We start from the raw sequence: 20,098 nt of genomic DNA, 5'->3' as shown, positions 1-20,098 counted from the left end.
ATTTCAAAGCAGATTAAAAAATAATAATAATAGTAATAATAAAAATACACATGGGAATTAGTACACATGGTACAGTCCGGTGTATGCATAGAATTAATGTTTCGGCAAACGTAAAAAAAAAAAAGTTGATTTTAGGAGCAATTGCATCTTTAAATTAAGGGTTGGGAGATATAAGGAAATAAATAAAAATAGAAATATATAGATCCCCTAAAATGCTTTTTAATGGTATTCGAATTCAGCTGACCATAGACATGACTTATCACCCGCAATACCATCGGATCAGCCCAAACAGACATGTTATTTCATTACAGAGAATTGGACAAGGGACCTACAGACACACCTGGCACCGCTTACATTGGGGGACAGAGTTGAAAAAGTTTAAACTTGTCTGATTCCTGTTCTCCCCATAGCAGGGTTCAAGGGGCGGACTACAAGTTACCATAGACATTGTGTGCGGATAGGATACAATCCATTGGATATACGCTGACAGGAACCTCATATGTTAATGCCAGCTTCAGATGCCTCACTACCTGTCCCCATTTGGGCTCACAATCTAAATTTGCATCTCAAACAGTCAAGCAGACACACGCCTATACACACTAGGGCCAATTTTATAGTGAGCCAAAGACCTATCAATATGTTTTTGGTGTGTGGGAATTAACTGGACTACCCAGAGGAAACCCACGTAAAACCTGGGGAAAAACATATCTCCCATGCAGTTGCGGTCCTTGGCTGGATTTGGATTCAGGACTCCAAGGCAAGGCAACAGTGCTAACCCCTGAGCCACCATGCTGGTACTGCCACTACCACACTGACCTTCTGTCTCCTTCCCATGTAGATAGTAACACATCGCGGGCAGGGTCAGCTCTTCATCTGTATTAATCTGTCAATCATTAAGCTAACATGTCATGTACCTAAACCCTTTTTCACATGTACTGTACAACGCCAAGGAATTAATAGCGCTTACAAAATAATAATAATGATAATAATAAAATACACCTATCAGCCATAACATTAAAACCACTGACCGGTGAATATCATGGATTATCTTGTTACAATGGCTCCTGACAAGGGGTGGGATATATACTGTAAGGCAGCAAGTGAACAGTCCGGCTAGACGACTTGTTCAGAGCATCTACAAAATGGCAGTAGTTGTGGAATATTCCCATTATGCAGTGGCTAGTACCTACCAAAAAGTCGTCCAAGAAAGTACAACTGTTGTACCAGCAACAGGGTCACAGACGGCCAAGGCTCATTGATGCGTGTGGGGAGCAAAGCCAAGCCCATCTGGCCCGATCCCACAGTAGTGCTACTCTAGCACAAATCGCTTAAAAAGTTAATTCTGCCTATGATAGAAATGCCTATGCTGTCCACTGCCAAAGGCAACTACAATGGGTACATAAGCACTGGACCATGAAGCAATGGAAGAAGGTGGCCTGGCCTGATTAATCCCATTTTAATTTCCATTATGTAGACAGCCTAGTGTGCGTGCCTCGCTTACCTCTGGAGAAGATGGCACCAGTATGCACTATGGGTAGAAGGCAAGCCGGCGGAGGCAATATAATGCTCTGGACAAGGTTTTGCTGGGGAACCTTGGGTTCTGGCATTTATGTGGCTATTACTTTGACACGTACCACCTACCTAAACATTGTTGCAGACCAAGTACATCCCTTGAAAGAAACCGTACTTTCTCATTATAGTGGCCTCCTTCAGCAGGGTAATGCGCCCTGCCACACTGCAAAAATTGTTCAGGTCTGGTTTAAAGGAACATAATAAAGAGTTCTGGAAAAACAAGTCTGATCCATGTAGGCCACACTTCGCAACTTACAGGACCTAAAGAATCTTCTACTAACGTCTTAGTGCCAGATACCACAGCACACCTTCAGAGGTCTTGTGGAGTCCATGCCTCAACAGGTCAGAGCTGGGTGGCACAGGGGGACGGACCTAAACAATATAAGGCAAGCAGTTTTAATGAAAAGGCTGGTGTAGAACTTCAATTTATTTTTTTATTTAAATCCCTGCTTCCTCAGGTCTAGGGAGTCTAGGAGGCGGTGTCACTTCCCTGTGTGAGCATGCATATAGAGATGGCAGTCATCACTCCGTAGGACTGCTCACTGGTGAACGAATTACAAAAGATATTGAATATTCTTAAACAAACCCTATATATCAATTAGCTTAGCTCCGTCTCCTCTGTAACAAAGGGCTTGCAACGTAAAGTTGACATTAACGTACCACTGTCCTGTAAGATGGCCATAAAGGGATAAAACCTGCTCTTCATTGTATAATAAATCCTTATAAATATTATGTGTGGAAGATCAATGAAACCTTGACTGCCGCTGTCAAAGGAAACTGTGGCAAGTTTCCTTTTTCTCCTTTGGGGGCCCAGCCACCAGAAAACAGTCTATCCTGCGGTCCTAGAATGACTTTCTGATTTACATTTAAAAAAAATTATATAAATGAAATGCTAACAAACATGTACCTAAAAATGGTGTCGTAAAAAAGTACGGCACGCAAAAAACAAGACCTTATGCAGCTAAGTCAACAAAAAAAGGAAGAGTTACAGCTGTCGAAAAGACGTACATTGCACAATGAGCTTCATATAGCGCAGTATGAATTTCGAAAATAGTTGGAAGGACAAGCACTGCGAGTCTATTCACAGTTCTTTCTATTTGTGCCTTACTGCATAAAACCTGTGGTTGTTTTACATGTAATAAAAAAGATTTACAAAGCTTTATATTGTGTTTCACTTAAAAACAAACCTTTAGATTGCAAAAAAACTTTCAGTGAATGAATGACTATACAGTAGGGCTGGGCGATTATGACCTAAATCAAAATCACGATTAATTGAACATGTAACCGATTACGATTATTGAACAAGTATTTAGGCCACACCCCCTATCTGCATGCTACGCCACTGAATTAATATTTATACCCTGAGCCTGCTGACTACAGTATATAATGAACCTCCTGACACTGCCCCCACACAGTATATTGCCCCCATAGTGCTCCACACAGTATAATGCCCCTATAGATACCCCAACACAGTATAATTAATGCCCCCATAGCTGCCCCCACACAGTATAATGCCCCATAACTACACCCTCACAGTATAATGCCACATAACAGCCCCCCACAGTAAAATGCCCCATAGCTGCCTCTACATAGTATAATGCCCCCATAACGGACTTCCACGCCGTATAATGCCCCTATAGCTACCCTCACACAGTATAAAATCCACCATAGCTGCCCCTATAGTGTCTGATAAAAATAATAAGATAGATACTCACCTAACCCCGTTCCAACAACGAGTGGAGAAGATCTCTTTGCTCCTCTGGTCTTTGCAGCACGGCGCAGACAGGCGCGATGATGTCACTGCCTCACATCGTCCAGCGATACATAGTGAATGGTAGAGCAGGTCCCCTGCTCTAGCATTGGATTCAACTATATAATTGATAAAACCGAAATTCGCAAGATGACGATCAATTTAGCTGAATTTCGATTTCAATTAATTGACCAGCCCTACTATACAGTATCAAAACTACCAACATATCTGGAACGCATTAAATGTAGTCTGTCCTATTAATAGTTGAGCAGCTCCAGGCCTGGTGCACGTACAATTCCGCACTGATGACTGAATTAAGTATACGTTCCACATAATGAGAATCTGCTACACAAAGCTCATGATGGGTTTGTCATATAACTGCTCTACCGAGACAAAAGAAGATGTTGTCTTGTGATCGGGTGTTCTGAATCACTGACACCCGAACTAAAAACAACATATTCATAACCTGGCATCCCACACCGGACCAGCAGTGTGTGAAAAGTGAACAAGCTAACAAGAAACTCAAGTATATAATAGAGAAGTTACACATGGGCAGATATTTACAAGGTGATTTTAGCCCTGGAGCCCCATTTAAGAGACTATATAAACACATACGTTCTACTCCTATTACATTTTAACAAAAGGCATATTAAGTAAATATACTGCTCAGATCTTGGTTCGCATGACAGATATGTGATGTGCCTGTGGTTATATTATATTCTTCCTTCCAAGCATGCACCTCCTGCAGTGTATGTGCTCTACAGAAGCCAACCCTGACTGAGACCATCTTGTCTACTTGACAAAGCTCCTTTTCTACTTCTTACTTACTGGCCACTTCCTGTGATGGGGAAAAACTTTAACTCAGCTTGTGATAATTTCACAGGCTCTGAGCAGCATGACCTCCGCAACCTTAAGGTCAGAAGTCAAGGCTTGTTCTGAAACATCTGTATGGCTTATTATGAAAGAGGAACAAAAGTGGAGACATGTCCACCAGTGTGATGAGAGAGACCAGCAAAGACGTGGTGACACTCTGGTCATCTGTTCTGCCTTGAAGCCTTGACTTTTAAATCTTTTAAGAGGTAGTTAGTTATTTGAGCTCTATGTTTTGGCAAGCATGGGGTTAATGGACAGTACGAAGGATGGTCTAAATGCGATCAATCAGTATACTTCAGGTGTGAGATTTCTCACGGCCCAGGAAAGATACAGGACATCCAATTCAATGAAGTTATGCAATGTCTTATTACGAAAAAAAAGGGTTTTTTTAAATTATTTAACGAAGTAACTATTTGAGGTTTCCCATCTTAAAACGTAACATATATATATATATATATATATATATATACACACACATACATATATATATATATATACATACATACATACATACACACACACACACACACACACACACACACACACACGCACACACATATATATACAGGGCCGGCTCCAGGTTTATGTGGGCCCTTAGTCGACACAGACTTAAAAGGCCCCTTTGCGGGGGAACTCACGGCAGCATTAAGATGGCAGAAAACATCACTTTCTGCCCCCATATATACGTTAGGCCTTGCTTATGCCCCATATAGCAGGCCCTCAGTTTGTACCCCCATAAATTTAGTGCCACTGTAGATAGTGCCACACAGACTCCCTCCCTGGTAGTGCCACACAACCCCCTCCCAAATAGTGCCACACAGCCCCCCTTCCCATGTAGTGCCACAGAGCCCCCCCACCAAACAGGTAGCGCCACACAGCCCACACCTCCCAGGTAGAACCACACAGCCCCCACCTCCCAGGTAGCGTCACACAGCCCCCTCCATCCAAGAAAAGGCCACACAGCCCCCTCCTCCCAGGTAGTGCCAGACAGCCCCCTCCTCCCAGGTAGTGCCACACAGCCCCCCTCCCTTGTAGTGCCACACAGCCACCCTAACTGTAGGTAGCGCCTATGGGGTTCCCTCTAGGAGTGGAATCCCCAGCCAGAGAATTGCTGATGCTCTGGCTGGAGATTCCGCCGCAGGAGAAATAATTATTCTATAATTCCATTATTCAGAATATTCATATAACCATATATGGACAGTGTTGTCAGGGGCAACCCCAGAGCCAGAGTCCTGGGCATAGCACTACTAGCATATATGGATAGTGATGTCTAGAGCAGAGCTGAAGTCCCAGGCAGACCGCAAGTAAAGGCTCTGCTCCGGCACTCCAGCTCTGGGGAAGCCCCTGACATCACTGTCCATTTACGGCTAGTGATGTCAAGGGCATACCCCCGAGCCAAAGTCCCGGGCAGAGCGCTACTAGAATTCTGCCTGGGACAATGCTCTGCTCCTGACAACACTGTCCATATATGGATTGTGATGTCAGGGGCTTCCCCAGAGACAGAGTCCTGGTGCAGAGCAGCTTGTAGCGCTCTGCCTGGGACTCCTTCTTTCCCTCTGACATCACTGTCCATATTTGGCTGATCGGATATTTAATACTGCAAAAAAAAAGGTTGTTTGACGGCAGCATATCTCTCTGTGTAATCATGGGATGTGCTGCCGACAATATACAAATTGTTTAACTTCAAAAAGCCATAATTCACGTAAAAACCACGTTTAAAATAGGCTGTTGTATGATCCTAACAACCTCCATTTATTTTAAAGCTTACGGAGTAATCTGCTCATCACCGCGAGTCGGAAACCCCAAGAGTTCAGCTTATATTGCTAAAATGAATTCGCGGGTGGCCGCACATTTTCCCTGTAGCAATAGTCACATTGTGCGCTCCAAAGTGGAAGATATTTTTTCCAACAGCTGTCCCCTGCCCTACGACTACCAATAGGACATATAGAAAGGAGTTGGCTTGACGTGACAACTCTTAAGCCTGAGTCTACAATTGTGGTGACGTCCTTATTTTTGTATTTTTAAAAAAAAATAATGTAGCTGCTAATAGTGGTAATAATCATAATGATAATTATGGGGCTCATTGGAAACACTTGACAGTTTGATTATGAAGTCACGTGGTGGATGGGTGCCAACCTTCTTCCTAGCCCATTGTTGCCACTTCATCAAAAGAAGAACCCATGTGGCTGAGCCGTGGTAGTTTGGGCGCATACGAGAATCATATGGTTTTACAGCAAATGGTTTAAACGGACTTTACTTGTACAAGCTGCCCGGTCTAAAACCACATCCGTTCACGGTAAAACAGTGTGGCTCTCGGATTGGCAGCAACATCCGCGGCTTGGCCGCATTGCGTAAGGCACCCTAACTTAAACAATGTTTTTAACATAATGCAACAATTGTGAGCGCATCTTAAACAACTGCAGCATTCAAAGCCTCCAGCACATGTACTGCGCATTGTGGAAAGGATTATTAACAGCTGCCTCCAGTTCCCAAATGGCATTAATGTTTTTCTTCCACTCACCAGCTTTTTGCTGATATTAAGAACTTTATCTCTTCCTTCTCCGAGAATTCCAACGGGAATGGAACCATTAAATTACAAAACGTAATAAAAAAAATAAACTTCTGTAACGCCCGTGCAACCAATACTGTTTCTGTCCTTCTAACCTCTAAAATGAGTGTTGTGAAAAAACAGCTTTATATCACTACTCTAAGCACGCTGTTGGGATGCCTGTGCAGTTCAGTCTGTGTATGCACAGAAATATATCAATTATAAATAGCTCTACATAAATAAGTAATTCAGTCGTTCACCATATATAAAGCCACACACAGACATCTGAAGACAGATCGGCTAATGATAAACTCATATTACTCTACTTTACAGAGAAGTCCCGTCCCCCTCTCCCCGAATTTTTTTTATTTTATTTTTAAAGGCAGAACTACATAGCACCAGGGGATCTCAGCACAACAACAAAAACTGTAACTTAAAAAGGGTATTCCAACAACTGCCATTAAATGTCTGACTGCAAGGGTGTTCCACGGTTGGGAATCCCACCGTTCGGAAGATCTGGGTTCCCATATTACATTATTTATTTAAACAGGTCAAGAGCAGGGAAAAGGACTGACTATTTTGCCATGCATACGTGTAGCTGTCTCAATTAAAGCCTACAAGGAATGAGAGAGGCAGCAGAGGGTATAACTGCCTTGCACACATATTTACAGCAAATATATAGATATAATCTATACAAATAGTATGAGTATCTTACTGAAAGAGTATGTGTGTTAAAACATGGGATTACTTGTAATGAATATGAGTAAGTCTGTATTACAGTTCAGAGCTGCATTCACAATTCTGTTGGTTGCTACCGGAAACAGTCAAACAGCATGTTGACAGACACATGCCTGACAGCTTAGTTTAGCTCCTTATATTGCAGTGGCATAGTTAGTTTTTGCAATATCAATTACTAGTGAATGGTTTAAAGACAACACTTGAATTCAAATCAACAGCGCATGGTATGTACAGACAATGAGTCAGCAAAAGATATCGAGGGAGGGGTTGGCTGAGGACCACTAGGATATGAAATCAATGTTTGATAGATCGGACTCTTTCACCCTTTGAGCATCAGTAGTGCTAGGAAACATTGCGCCACTTCCTCTCCTGTCCACTTACGTTTAATGGCCGACCATGTGTCCGTTCAGAAAAAGCAGCGTGGCGTCGACAGGAGACAGAGTGGCAAAGTGGTTTGTCACTTCATTCTAGCAGGGGTCACAGCAGTCAGACTCCCACCCCCACGGATATCCTAGCAATATTCCATCAATGTTGGTCATAAAACAACTCTTCTAATTTCAATTTCCTTAAAAAGGTGGATTCTATAAACTCTCCGTAACCAAAATAAGTGTAGGAAGACTTAGGTAGAAAAAAACACGTATCTTTCTAATTAGTGTTATTTAAAAAAATTGGTGTTCTGCTGCTCCCCCCAGCCACAGGTTACTACACCCGCATGTAACCAATATGTTAATGTGCTCTCTATTGGAAAGCCATTGGAGACTGACGTCACAAGAGCAGTCTAAGAACACCCCTCGGACGCCTTTTCTTTGTTACTTATGTTATTACGTAATTTTAAAGACATATTCCAATCCGGTTCGTGTTTTTTGCACACAATATTTTCAGAACCCGTTGGCATCTGGATTAAGGTCCCTCTATGGATGGCTGTCCATTCTTTTAACAATAAAGCAGAAGAAAAATCTCAATCTAAAAAGTAGCAAATTTAAACAATTTTGTTTCGAGTTTGGGAACAATGGGGAGACAAATCACTCTAAGCCTATGGAAATATTCTACATTCTGTCAGCAATTACACCACAATTAAATAACATAATAAAGTTAGTTAAAAAATAAAGTTGATTCAATGAGAAATATGGTTGAAAGAGATAAGATATTTATTTTCCCAGCAGTTTCAGGAATAATACTTGCTGCAGGTTAAAGATAATTGCTTAGTGGAACAAATACTCCAGGAGTCTCGCCTGTCCTGTCTCTTTGTTAGAAGCGGTCCATATCCAGAATACCATTATTACTAAAGATTTCATTGACATCTACTATCGGAAAATGTCCATGTCTAGATTGACATCATATGGGGCTTGTGACAATGATAGCAGCACTTTACTCCTTATTACTGTGTGATGAAGTAGTTGGAGCCGCTCACCTGACGAGCTATACCTTGGTTTCCAAGACTTCTTTTGGTATACCGGCTGAAGATTGTAGTGGCATTCATGGAGCTGCCGCTTGCACCCAATGTAGACAAACTACAGAAATGTTACTTTTTTATTCACATAAGGCCTGATTTACACGAGCGTGTGCGTTTTGCGCGCGTTGCAGTTCCGTGTGTCATCAGTGTTTCCTGCGTGGCTGTGTGATTTTCACGAATATGCCATACTTATGACACGCGGTTTTGATGTTTAGAAAAAGAAATGAAGGAAGTGCTTTTATTATTTATCCACTGTTGCGCGAATCACGCGCGACACACGGAAGTGCTTCCGTGTGCCGTGCGCTATTTTCACGCACCCATTGACTAAAATGGGTGTGTGATGCGCGAAAAACGGCCAAGTATAGGATATGTCGTGAATTTTACGCTGCGGACACACGCTGCGTGAAAATCACGGACTGTCTGAACGGCCCCATTGACTAACATAGGTCTGTGCGACTCGCGTGATTTTCAGACGTAAAACACGCTCGTGTGAATAAGGCCTTATGGTGTGTTCACATCAGCATCGGGCTTCCATTCCTGGGCTCCTTTGCAATTGGTTTCAATTTGTTTCTAGCCAAAAATGATAGGTCTAGAAACGCTTTAAAAAAAGTTGATGTGAACCTAGAAGTTCATTTTCAGTCCAGTTCATGTTCAATACAGATAGTCTAAGAAACCTGAGCTGCTGTTCTGTATGGAATAAGCAGCACGTTGGCGGCTCATTACATCGAGCAGTGCTTCTTATGTTCGACACGGACATGTAATATTAAATGTCATGTTAAAATAGACACACACACAATATCATCTGTGCAAACGAACAACATGAAATCATTGTAGGCCAGATATTCCTATCCCATGGCGTGGAGCTACAGGCCTTACAAATTCAAACGGTATTGACAGCTGTTTATAACGCGCCAACATATTCAGCAGCGCTGTACAGAGATTGTCATCACTGACACCAGTGCCGGTCTCCAATAAGGCTTGCAATATAATAGTACAAAACTTCTAGTCATATGGCACACTTTTGCATTGTTTTTTTCCATCTGATCCTAGTACCTAAGCTTAGAATCTGCCCCCCCCCCCCCATATCTAATGCAGCGACCAGGCACCATCTTGCTACCTGATGTCAGAGGCGCTCCTCTGTGCTGCAAATAACCACTGGTGACCACAACTATTGTGTCTATACACAACTACTGGTGACCACAACTACTGTATCTATACACAACTACTAGTGACCACAACTATTGTGTCTATTGTATCTATACACAACTACTAGTGACCACAACTATTGTATCTATACACAACTACTGGTGACCACAATTATTGTATCTATTGCATCTATACACAACTACTAGTGACCACAACTATTGTGTCTATTGCATCTATACACAGCATAGACAATAACAGAGAAAAATCATTGACAGCAGGGGAGACCATAAGAGAGAAGAGAATACACAGCAGAATTACACAAAGTATTGTTGTTAAATGATACAAATATAGAGTTTTCAAGCAGTAGCGTTACAAGACAGTAGTGCCCTTTACAGAACGCTATGAAAACGTGATATCGCCCGATCTCAATTAACTGGGATTATCAAATATAAAAAAACAAATAAAGCGGTTGTCTGGGGTCAAAATATTTTTTGGGATTGGCCAACACCACAAATAAATTAACTTCATGAAATAAATTCATGCAGCCGCTGCTCAGCCCATACATTGCCTCCCTCACTTTCCTCCGTAGATTATACAAAGCACTGGCCCTTATACTGGTCATTCAGTAGATCTGGGGCTCTACTTGTACAGAACAAAATAATCTGGCCGCTAATAGTAATAGATGAGGTCATTGTACGGCGAGAGGCAATGTGCGGTCTGGAGCGATGGCTGCATTAAGTCGCTGCAGTCAGCCACCGAGGAATAGATTTGTCATAAAGGAAAAATTATATTTTGTACAAATAAGTTAGAAATGTAATGTATATGTATTAACATTGTCTCTTATTTTTTCTATAAAAAAAAAACATTCCATATAAAAGCGGTGCACATACGGATCTTTATGGATACATTAAAGCTACATAAGCTTCTAAGTGGAAGCCCCAGATCTAATCTCAAGGACTAAGTTATTTAAGGGTATTCACAATCACATTATTTCTTTAAACACAAAACTAGATAAAACTCAGATTGTAAAGATACATCTTACCAGCTCCACAAACGCAAGTCCTCCATAACTGTGCGCCACAAAAAACACATTTTCCGCAGGCGCTTTTGAAATAAAGTTGTCCCACACATATAATGCATGCTCCTCTGGACTGCCATTCTCCTAAAAAAATAAATAAAAAAAATAAGTTATCCCAAAACAATATACAGCTCAAGTGACGACATAGATTGTAAATAGACGTTGACGGTTTGAAGCAAAGGGCTCTCCCTGTACAATAGATGTAATAAACACAAAACTACTCATATGCCTAGTATATTATTCAGATGTAGCAAAGTCTGGAAACCCTTATTCAGGACTTCTTGTACTTGAGTCAAGCACTGGCATAAAATACACCACTATCCAAAATTGTCGGTTTAGTTTAGATCATCTGCATTCGAAAATTTCTGGTGGTCACATTCTCAGTCCTATTGCCCGAATCTTCTTGTACACGGGCGGCTGGGCGACTCCTGCTATTGTACAGGTCAGCCAATAAGCGTGCTGTGCGAACTTATACAATTGTCCACCTCAAAGAAAACTTATAACGCTTGCTATATATTTAAAAAAAATAAAAAAAATAAAAATAAAAAGCAACCTATGTATGGTGTATGCAACTGTAGGGCATACAGTTGCATAAATCGGAGATTTTTGTCTAAAAAATTAATTGACCCATTTGCCCGAGCATATACGCCAAACGTAAACAATTAACGTATGGTTAACAGGGTCTAACTACGGTTTATATTACATGTGCAACACATAACCCCGGAACAAACCGCTACATAACGGAGGTATTGCTTCTAGGTTTCCGGATACTGAAAAGAACAGAAAATGCTTTCTTCCAGACAAACGATACGAGAAAAATGAATCAAGTACATCCCTGATTTACCAAACCGGTGTATCACCAAGAACAAGATCCATTCACTACTGGCTCTTTGGGGGGAATGAAATAACGTGACTTCCTCTATAAATAACATATTTGGAATTAAATATTTCCAAGCCACAAGTCTAAAGACGGTCACATTTCACACTAGAAGAATGAAGTTATTAAATAGAACGTTCGATAATTCTTAAATGTTGATGTTTTCTTTAAAGGTTGTAAAAAATGTAAGAAGTTATTATGTTGCTGACATTACTGCACCTACATTAGCAGGGAGAATATATTATTATGTTCTGCTGCCTCTAAAGGACAACCATTTATATGAATTTACTAACGCAATATCACAGTCATTAATTGTTAAATACCAAGTTAAAGTAAGGCAAGAGACAAAGCCTTATCGACCGGTGCAGATTCGAACATCTAGGCACTCCAAGGTCTGTATTTATGATGGACTACCTGCGCTGATAACACATGGAATTATCTAAACAACATTTGCATATTTGTGTAATTATTTCCTAAGGTTAATTAGCTGCTGCAAAGCAGTTCGCCCTTTGAGACTGCCTTCCGTGACAGGTTCACATACTTCCTGTACTGTTGCCAAATGTGACAGATTCTGCTGTGCGGACCGGATGCAGGAAACTTTTAGAAGAGATAACCGTAGGGGCGGGAAGGAAGAAATATGCAGATACCTCTCAATGTTTAACATAAACACACAAAGTTATTTTTTAGCCCTGTTTTACCACTTAAATTTTTTCAAAAATATTTTTTTTCTGGAATTATTCTATATATATATATATATATATATATATATATATATATATATATATAGAGGCTTTACAGAAGTTTTCCCAGAATTTAAGATATGGCTAATAGGGTTTAGATGCTTAAAGGGATTTTTCCAATCAGTGATAAATATGACATATCTATAGGATATGTCATAAATGTCAGATAGATGCGGGTCCCACCTCTGGGACCCGCACCTATCTCTAGAACGGGGCCGCCTAAACCCCTCTCCACTGCTCTGTGTTGTGGATGAATTGTGTGATTCCCGACCAAGAATTACGCAAACAGCATAACTCATTGAGCTATGCGGTTTTCGTAAGTCCCATAGAACTAAAAGGTAGTTACGGAAACAGCGTAGCTCGCATGCTGCTCTGCTTCCGTAACTGCCATTCACTACCACGAATTTCCGTAATTCATGGTAATGAATGGTCCTGTGGATAAAGCACACAAGAAAATGGCGACAGCACACTGCGAACACTAATGTCACCTAAGCCGCTAAATATAAATAAATATGGATTACTGCTAACTCTACTTACAATAGGGAGGTTCTTAGCGCACATTTTGATCAAATTGTGTGATCCCACCTGTCACGACAAGGCGACCTCTATTGAGGTGGGAACCTACGCTGCACATACACCCAGAACTGGGACTAAGCCTACATATATACCTGGGGATGGTAGGATCCAGAATTAAACTAATTAAAATCACCCAGGAATGGGAGGAGTGCAAGATCAAAATTGGAGGCAGTCACCAACCCCACATATATGATTTAATTAGTTTAATGCTGGTTCCTACTATCCCCAAGTATATGTAGGCTTAGTCCAAGCTCTGGGTGTAACATCTATGGCCGGGGGTCGTTGTTCAGACTTACCCTCTCACGGCACCGGCCATCTGTCTTTGCGGCGTCAGCTCCCTCCAGGGAGATGCCGGCACTGACTTCTGGGTCCTCGGACTGTTTGCCACAGGGGGCGTGCGCGCCCGCACGGCCTTAAAGGGCCAGTACGCGTCCAGCTGTCACCCATCAATAATTAGCCCAAATGGCTGCTGGACTATAAAAAGGGGCTCTGCCCACTTGTTCCTCGCCTGAGCATTGTTGTATACCCAAGTTTGTCTTGCAAACGGTCTCCCAGTGTTTTCCAGTTCCCAGTGTTACCCGTTCCTGCTGCCTGTACCCTGTATCCCGTGCTATCGTATCTACTGAGAAAGTCAAGTCGTGTCTTCCGCTGCATCCACGGTGCCACCTGCTGTGAAAGTCAAGTCGTGCCTCCGCTACTGTCTACATTGCCTCAGGTACCCGTTCCGAACTATAGACATTGTTTTGTACCTTGTTGGCCAGCTGCTACCCCGCTACGCGGTATGGCCCAGTGGGTCCACACCCCGCGTCGTGACACTGGGTGGATGTGCAGCATAGGTTCCCACCTCAAAGAAGTAGTCTTGTCGTGGCAGGTGGGCTCACACAATTTGATCAAAATGTGCGCGAAGAACCTCCCTGTTGTAAGTAGATTTAGCAGTAATGCATATTTATTTATATTTACCTTACAACTCAGAAACGGGAGTCAGACACGATTTATATAGAAAATTAGAAAAATATAAAATTTTATTAATACAATTTGAACAATGAGGAGATAAAAAAAAATAGAGGATCCAAAAACAAGATTGGACTGTACATGGGCCACAAAAATGTACAAATTATCACAGCAGTATCATAGTAATTGGTACATGAATATAGAATTGAAGCGTGTGTGTGGTACTAATGGAAGGCAGGTAACATCAGGTATACAAAGTCGAGCACAGCTAGGGAGTCTAGCTTAAAAAACCCACATGAGGACCAATAAAGGCAAGTAGTAAATACAGACACTTGAGTGGTAGTTTCTAAAGAGGTCCAAAAACAGTGTATAGCTAATACTGGGTAGAGTTCCAAACTAAGTAAAGTAACCTGGTGTGCCTTACCCATAGATGTCAGAGAGGTGGCCCAGAGAAAGGAGAGCGCCCGACGCGCGTTTCACGTATACAGTTTTTCAAGGGTCCTCATGTGGGCTATTTAAGCTGTGCTCCCCTTTGTATACCTGATGTTACCTGCCTTCCATTAGAACCACGCATGCTTCAATTCTATATTCATGTACCAATTACTATAATACTGCTGTGATACCAATTTGTATATTTTTGTGGCCCACGTACAGTCCAATCTTGTTTTTGGATCCTCTATATATTTTATATCTCCTCATTGTTTACATTTAATTAATAAAATTGATATTTTTCTAATTTTCTATATAAATAGTGTCTGACTCCCGTTTCTCAGTTGTAAGGTATGATGTATTGGAGTTTCTATTTTGTTACTTCTCTCCTGTACCATGGAGGTGTTTAACCGTACCTAGGAATCACCTAGCCACCTGTACGTGTCCTGTGAGACTTATGTTGTTTATTTATATTTAGTGGCTTAGGTGGCATTAGTATTCGCAGTGTGCCAACATCATTTTCTTGTGTGCTGTATAAATTTGCAGTCACAGGCGTTCTTGCACCTGTATACACGTTTTGTTTCATTTTGTTGGAATGTGCTGTTCAAATTTTTGTGTTGTTTATGTGGTCCTGTGGATATGTCATAAATGTCTCTGATGGGAAAACCCCTTTAAAGAGGCTCTGTCACCACATTATAAGTGCCCTATCTCCTACATAAGGAGATGGGCGCTGTAATGTAGGTGACAGTAATGCTTTTTATTTAAAAAAACGATATTTTTTCACAACGTTAGGAGCGATTTTGGTTTATGCTTTCTTAATGCCCAAGTGGGCGTACTTTTACTTTCGACCAAGTGGGCGTTGTAGAGAGGAGTGCATGACGCTGACCAATCGGCATCATGCACTCCTCTCAATTCATTTACACTGCACTAGCGATATAGTTATATCACTATGTGCAGCTACATACACAAACCCTAACATTACTGCAGTGTCCTGATAATGAATACACATGACCATCCAGCCTGGACGTGATGTGTACTCAGAATCCTGACACTTCTGACTCTTTTTTTGTGAGATTCCGGCAAGTGAAACCAAATCTCGTTTAGCTCCGTGATCTCGCGAGATTTGGATTCACTTGCCGGAATCTCACAAAAAAAAGATTCAGAAGTGTCAGGATTCTGAGTACACATGACGTCCAGGCTGGATGGTCAAGTGTATTCATTATCAGGACACTGTAGTAATGTTAGGGCTTGTGTATGTAGCTGCACATAGTGATATAACTATATCGCTAGTGCAGTGTAAATGAATGGAGAGGAGTGATTGATGCCGATTGGTCAGCGTCATGCACTCCTCTGTACAACGCCCACTTGGTCGAAAGTAAAAGTACGCCCACTTGGGCATTAAGAAAGCTCATTAGCATAAACCAAAATCGCTCCTAGCTTTGTGAAAAAAGATCGTTTTTTAAAATAAAAAGCATTACTGTCACCTACATTACAGCGCCGATCTCCTTATATAGGAGATAGGGCACTTATAATGTGGTGACAGAGCCTCTTTAAATCGTTTTTTTGTTTTTTTTTTGCTTGCTTATGACCTAAACTTAAGTGGTTCAACCCTTTGGGAGCCCCATCGACTCACTGCAAATTCACTGCAGTGACTGGCACAGCGACGTTCAAACGCGTGTCTATTCCTGGTACTGCACTGCAGTTATGCTCAGTGCATTCACTTCAAGGGGCTGGGATGCAGTACCAGGCACAACTACTAATATAGATGTTGCTGCACCTGCGACTGCAGTGGATGGGCTGTGGACAGGATGTGCACATAAAAGCACTATTTATGCGGATATAAATCATCCCTGTTCTTAAAGCAGATTCATGTGGAGATGTCCCTCAACATACTATAGTAAAGTGATTTTACTCCAAAACTAATGGCTTAGTTTATCTCTCCCAGGTTGCTGTAATGACGGGGTAGGGAGATGGACAAGTGAGCCCTAATCTACCCGCAACCCAGTCCCTGTCTACTTGCACGGCCCGTCCTAGGCGACGGCGTACAACTGGGCGACTGTCCCTACACTCAATATGTGCAGACAGACAACACAAGACAGGGTACAAAGAAGAGGGGGAAGTGGGGCAGTTGCCCACGGCAACACCGTGAGCAACAGGAGTAGTGAACGAGCCGAGTCAAACCAGGAGAGTACGTGGTAACAAAAGCAGAGCAGAAGAATAGTAGTAAATCAAGCCAGGGTCAATATGGAGAAGGTCAAATATACGTAGCAGGAACAGCAGAGGCAGGAACCAGAGAGAATCACAGGCAAAGGACAAGCAGCAAATGAAGGTATAAATAGACCATGGGCGGGAGCTAGAACCGTCTGGCCAGGCTGCGATAGGTTCTCCCACTCCTGAGCCTACCAGCCTGAGTGGTAGCAGATCGAGTCACTCTAGCAGACCTAGGCACAGACGCAGACTGATTAACCACGGGCGTCGACAGAGAAGCTGTGTCAGGCAAATCCTTTACAGTTGCTATAGAGGAAGCAGAATTTGGCTTATTGTAACCCCTATTAAAGGACGAGTGTCGCGGAAATTTTTTTTTTTATATCAATATGCTTTTAGTGCTTTATTAAAAAAAAAATTATTTGTGTGTTTGTGTTTTACTTTTTTCACTTTTTCTTGTCTATGGGGGCTGCCATTTTTTTTTCCATCTCTGTATGTGTCGATTAACGACACATACAGACATGGAATACGGCACATACAGCCCCATAGTGAATGCGAACGGGGCCCGTTCCATCCACTATGCTGTACGTCGTCTGTGTGGGAACGGCGCATGCGCCGCTCCCACACAGTCCAAATTGAAGATCTTCGGCCGAGCGAGGTCCGGCGCCATTTTCTTGTGGACCGGAAGCCACGGTCGGGCAGTAAGATTACTACTTCCGGTCGCGGCTTCCGGACTTGTGCACTTGGAGTGGAGGGAGCGGACGGACCGGAGGGAGCGGCGGCGGCAGGAGCAGGTAAGTTAGGTCTGTGTATGTACGTGTTTTACTGTGTGTTTACTACTGTATGTAAACCTACTACACTGTGTGTTAGCTCAAAAAATGGCGACACACAGTGTAGGAGGTTTGACCGTTCAATCCCCTCCTTTCTCCTGGCACTAGCCAGGATAAAGGAGGGGGGATTCTGTGAGCTCACTAGAGCGAGTGAGTTTTCTCAAATTTTGCAGCATAAAGCATTGTGGTTGCTTTACCACATGCCAATGCTGCAATTTTGGGAATTGCTCCATCTAGTGACCAGCACTGGGAAATGTTATAAATTAGAATCTAATTTATAATATTTCCTGACTCGTGAAAAAATTAAAAAAATTAGAACAATGTTTAATCACTTATACACGAACTGTTTAACTAAAAAAAAAAAACAAAAAAAAAATGTTTCTAGCGACACATTACCTTTAAGAAGAGGCACACAAAGAAAAGAGGTGTAAAAGCAGGAAGGAAAGAGTGTGGCTATTCAGTGAAAAGTCTGACTCTTGACAAAATTATAGCTCCATTGGTCCTGAAAATGGCTGCTGTAACTTAGCTACTCCCTGGACCAATCTAATAGAGAAAGAATAGTCAAGGCCGGGCACTAGCTGACATTGGGAGAAAAACACCACACAAGGCGTAAAGCCAATGAAAAATTTTCAACACAAAAAAAAAGGGGTTTAAGAATGAACTTCTAAATTATCTAAGTATCTGCTGATATAATACAAGAACGATGGACCAGACTGTTAAACGTTTAGTTCTCTCTCTTATAAACCTAAACAGATCATAATAAATTGAATATTTCCCATGTTGTATATTAATGTGCATCTTGTGGCAAAAAAGATTCAACACAATCCATGGTTAGGGTCAAACTCCCACTGCCTAAACCCTACTCACTTAGGGTGCCACATTGCAAATATCTAGGCTTGAGATGGGGTGGTGGTTCTTACTCTGGAGCATGACCACCTTTTTTCCTGTGTAGAGTGCGGACATCTAACCAGTCATCTGAATAAAGGAATACTCCTTCTGTTGTAGCCCGTAACAAATGGGGTGTTATTATTTATAAACATGACTAGGTGGTTAATGGCATTGGTGTCACGTAAGGGCCTGTTCACATCAGTGTTGGGTTTCTGTTCATCGGTTTCGTTAGGCCTTTTACAGAAAATTTGCAGACCAGAAATCAAACATAGATGGGAGCTGGCAGATGTTACAAGGGAAAAAAAAAAAAAATTGGAAAAAAATAAAAACTACCTACAAAACACAGTAAAGACAAAAAAAATGGGCTATAGCTGCTTGCTTTCAGATTCTAGTAAGTTGGAATAACAGAACCAGAGATGTGGAACGATGACTATTGTGCCAACTTTTGATTCTCATTGGCAAAACTCCCACAATGCACTGAAAACGAGTGTTTTATAAATGCAGAATACTGTATCCACATCAGATCTGTTGTGAGTCAGTAGTTGCCCATCCAAATACAGGCACTTGACGGTAAACAAAAATGTGTGTATACAGCTGCATCCACCTTTTTCCCTTGTCCACATTTCAAGTAATTACATCAATACAATGGGCACTGCTTCAAGATCAATGTGGTTAACCTAACGATTGAATTATACCATGGAACATTAGCCGGGATTGAACGGCTTGTCATTATATTTAATTACACATTCATGACACCTTTTTTCTTAAATTGGAACAATAATGAAATATCCCATCAACCAACAAGTTTATCAAAGAGGATTTTTCCGGTTATGTTTTCGTAGTCCCAAGAAAGAACTTAAAAGTTATAGTAAAAAATATGAAAAGTTCACGTAGAAAAAAATAAAAAAAATAAAATCTTATAACAAATATTATAACAAATGTTATAACTGGCCAGGAATGCGGGTAAAAAGACCAGTAAGAAACCAAGGCAAGATGCGCACCGCCATAATTCACAGTTCGTTCTGGTATTCTTTTAGAAGTATTTTATTAACTTTTTTATACTGTGCTGACATATTCCACAGCGTTATACACAATGGATACACTCACGATGTATTTACTAACTCAGGCAACACACAAAAAAACACTACAGCCAATTTCAAAGAGTAACTTAACCTAATAAACCAAAAGATTAAACTAAAAACCACAAACAAAATCAACATAAAAGCTGTCAAATATCAATTGGGTAATAAAAACGGCAAACAATTTAAACAACATAACCTGTTGTTGTATTAGAGTTCCCGGCAACCTGTGAACTATATTACACATTATAAAATTCACAAAACATAGATAATAAAAAGTGGAGTAAATTTATAAATATATTGCGTCATTTTCATTATTCCCTATAGGTTCAATGGCTGTGTAGAATCCGAGATTGTTGGCGAGT

General features: G+C 41.4%; 1 protein-coding gene across 3 annotated transcripts in view; it reads right to left on the bottom strand.

The window, feature by feature from the left end:
- ARB2A (ARB2 cotranscriptional regulator A) overlaps positions 1–20,098 on the bottom strand; it is a 465,547-nt gene that overhangs the window by 200,925 nt on the left and 244,524 nt on the right. For all 3 annotated transcript variants that reach the window (XM_075837274.1, XM_075837266.1, XM_075837282.1), the window contains one exon: positions 11,123–11,242. In XM_075837274.1, coding sequence (XP_075693389.1) covers positions 11,123–11,242 — 120 coding nt within the window. The remainder of the gene's footprint in view (positions 1–11,122; positions 11,243–20,098) is intronic.

Source organism: Rhinoderma darwinii, chromosome 1 (assembly GCF_050947455.1).
Source record: "Rhinoderma darwinii isolate aRhiDar2 chromosome 1, aRhiDar2.hap1, whole genome shotgun sequence".
In the NCBI taxonomy this organism is placed as follows: domain Eukaryota; kingdom Metazoa; phylum Chordata; class Amphibia; order Anura; family Rhinodermatidae; genus Rhinoderma; species Rhinoderma darwinii.
The sequence above is the reverse complement of the archived record's forward strand: the minus strand, read 5'-3'. Positions and strand labels throughout refer to the sequence as shown.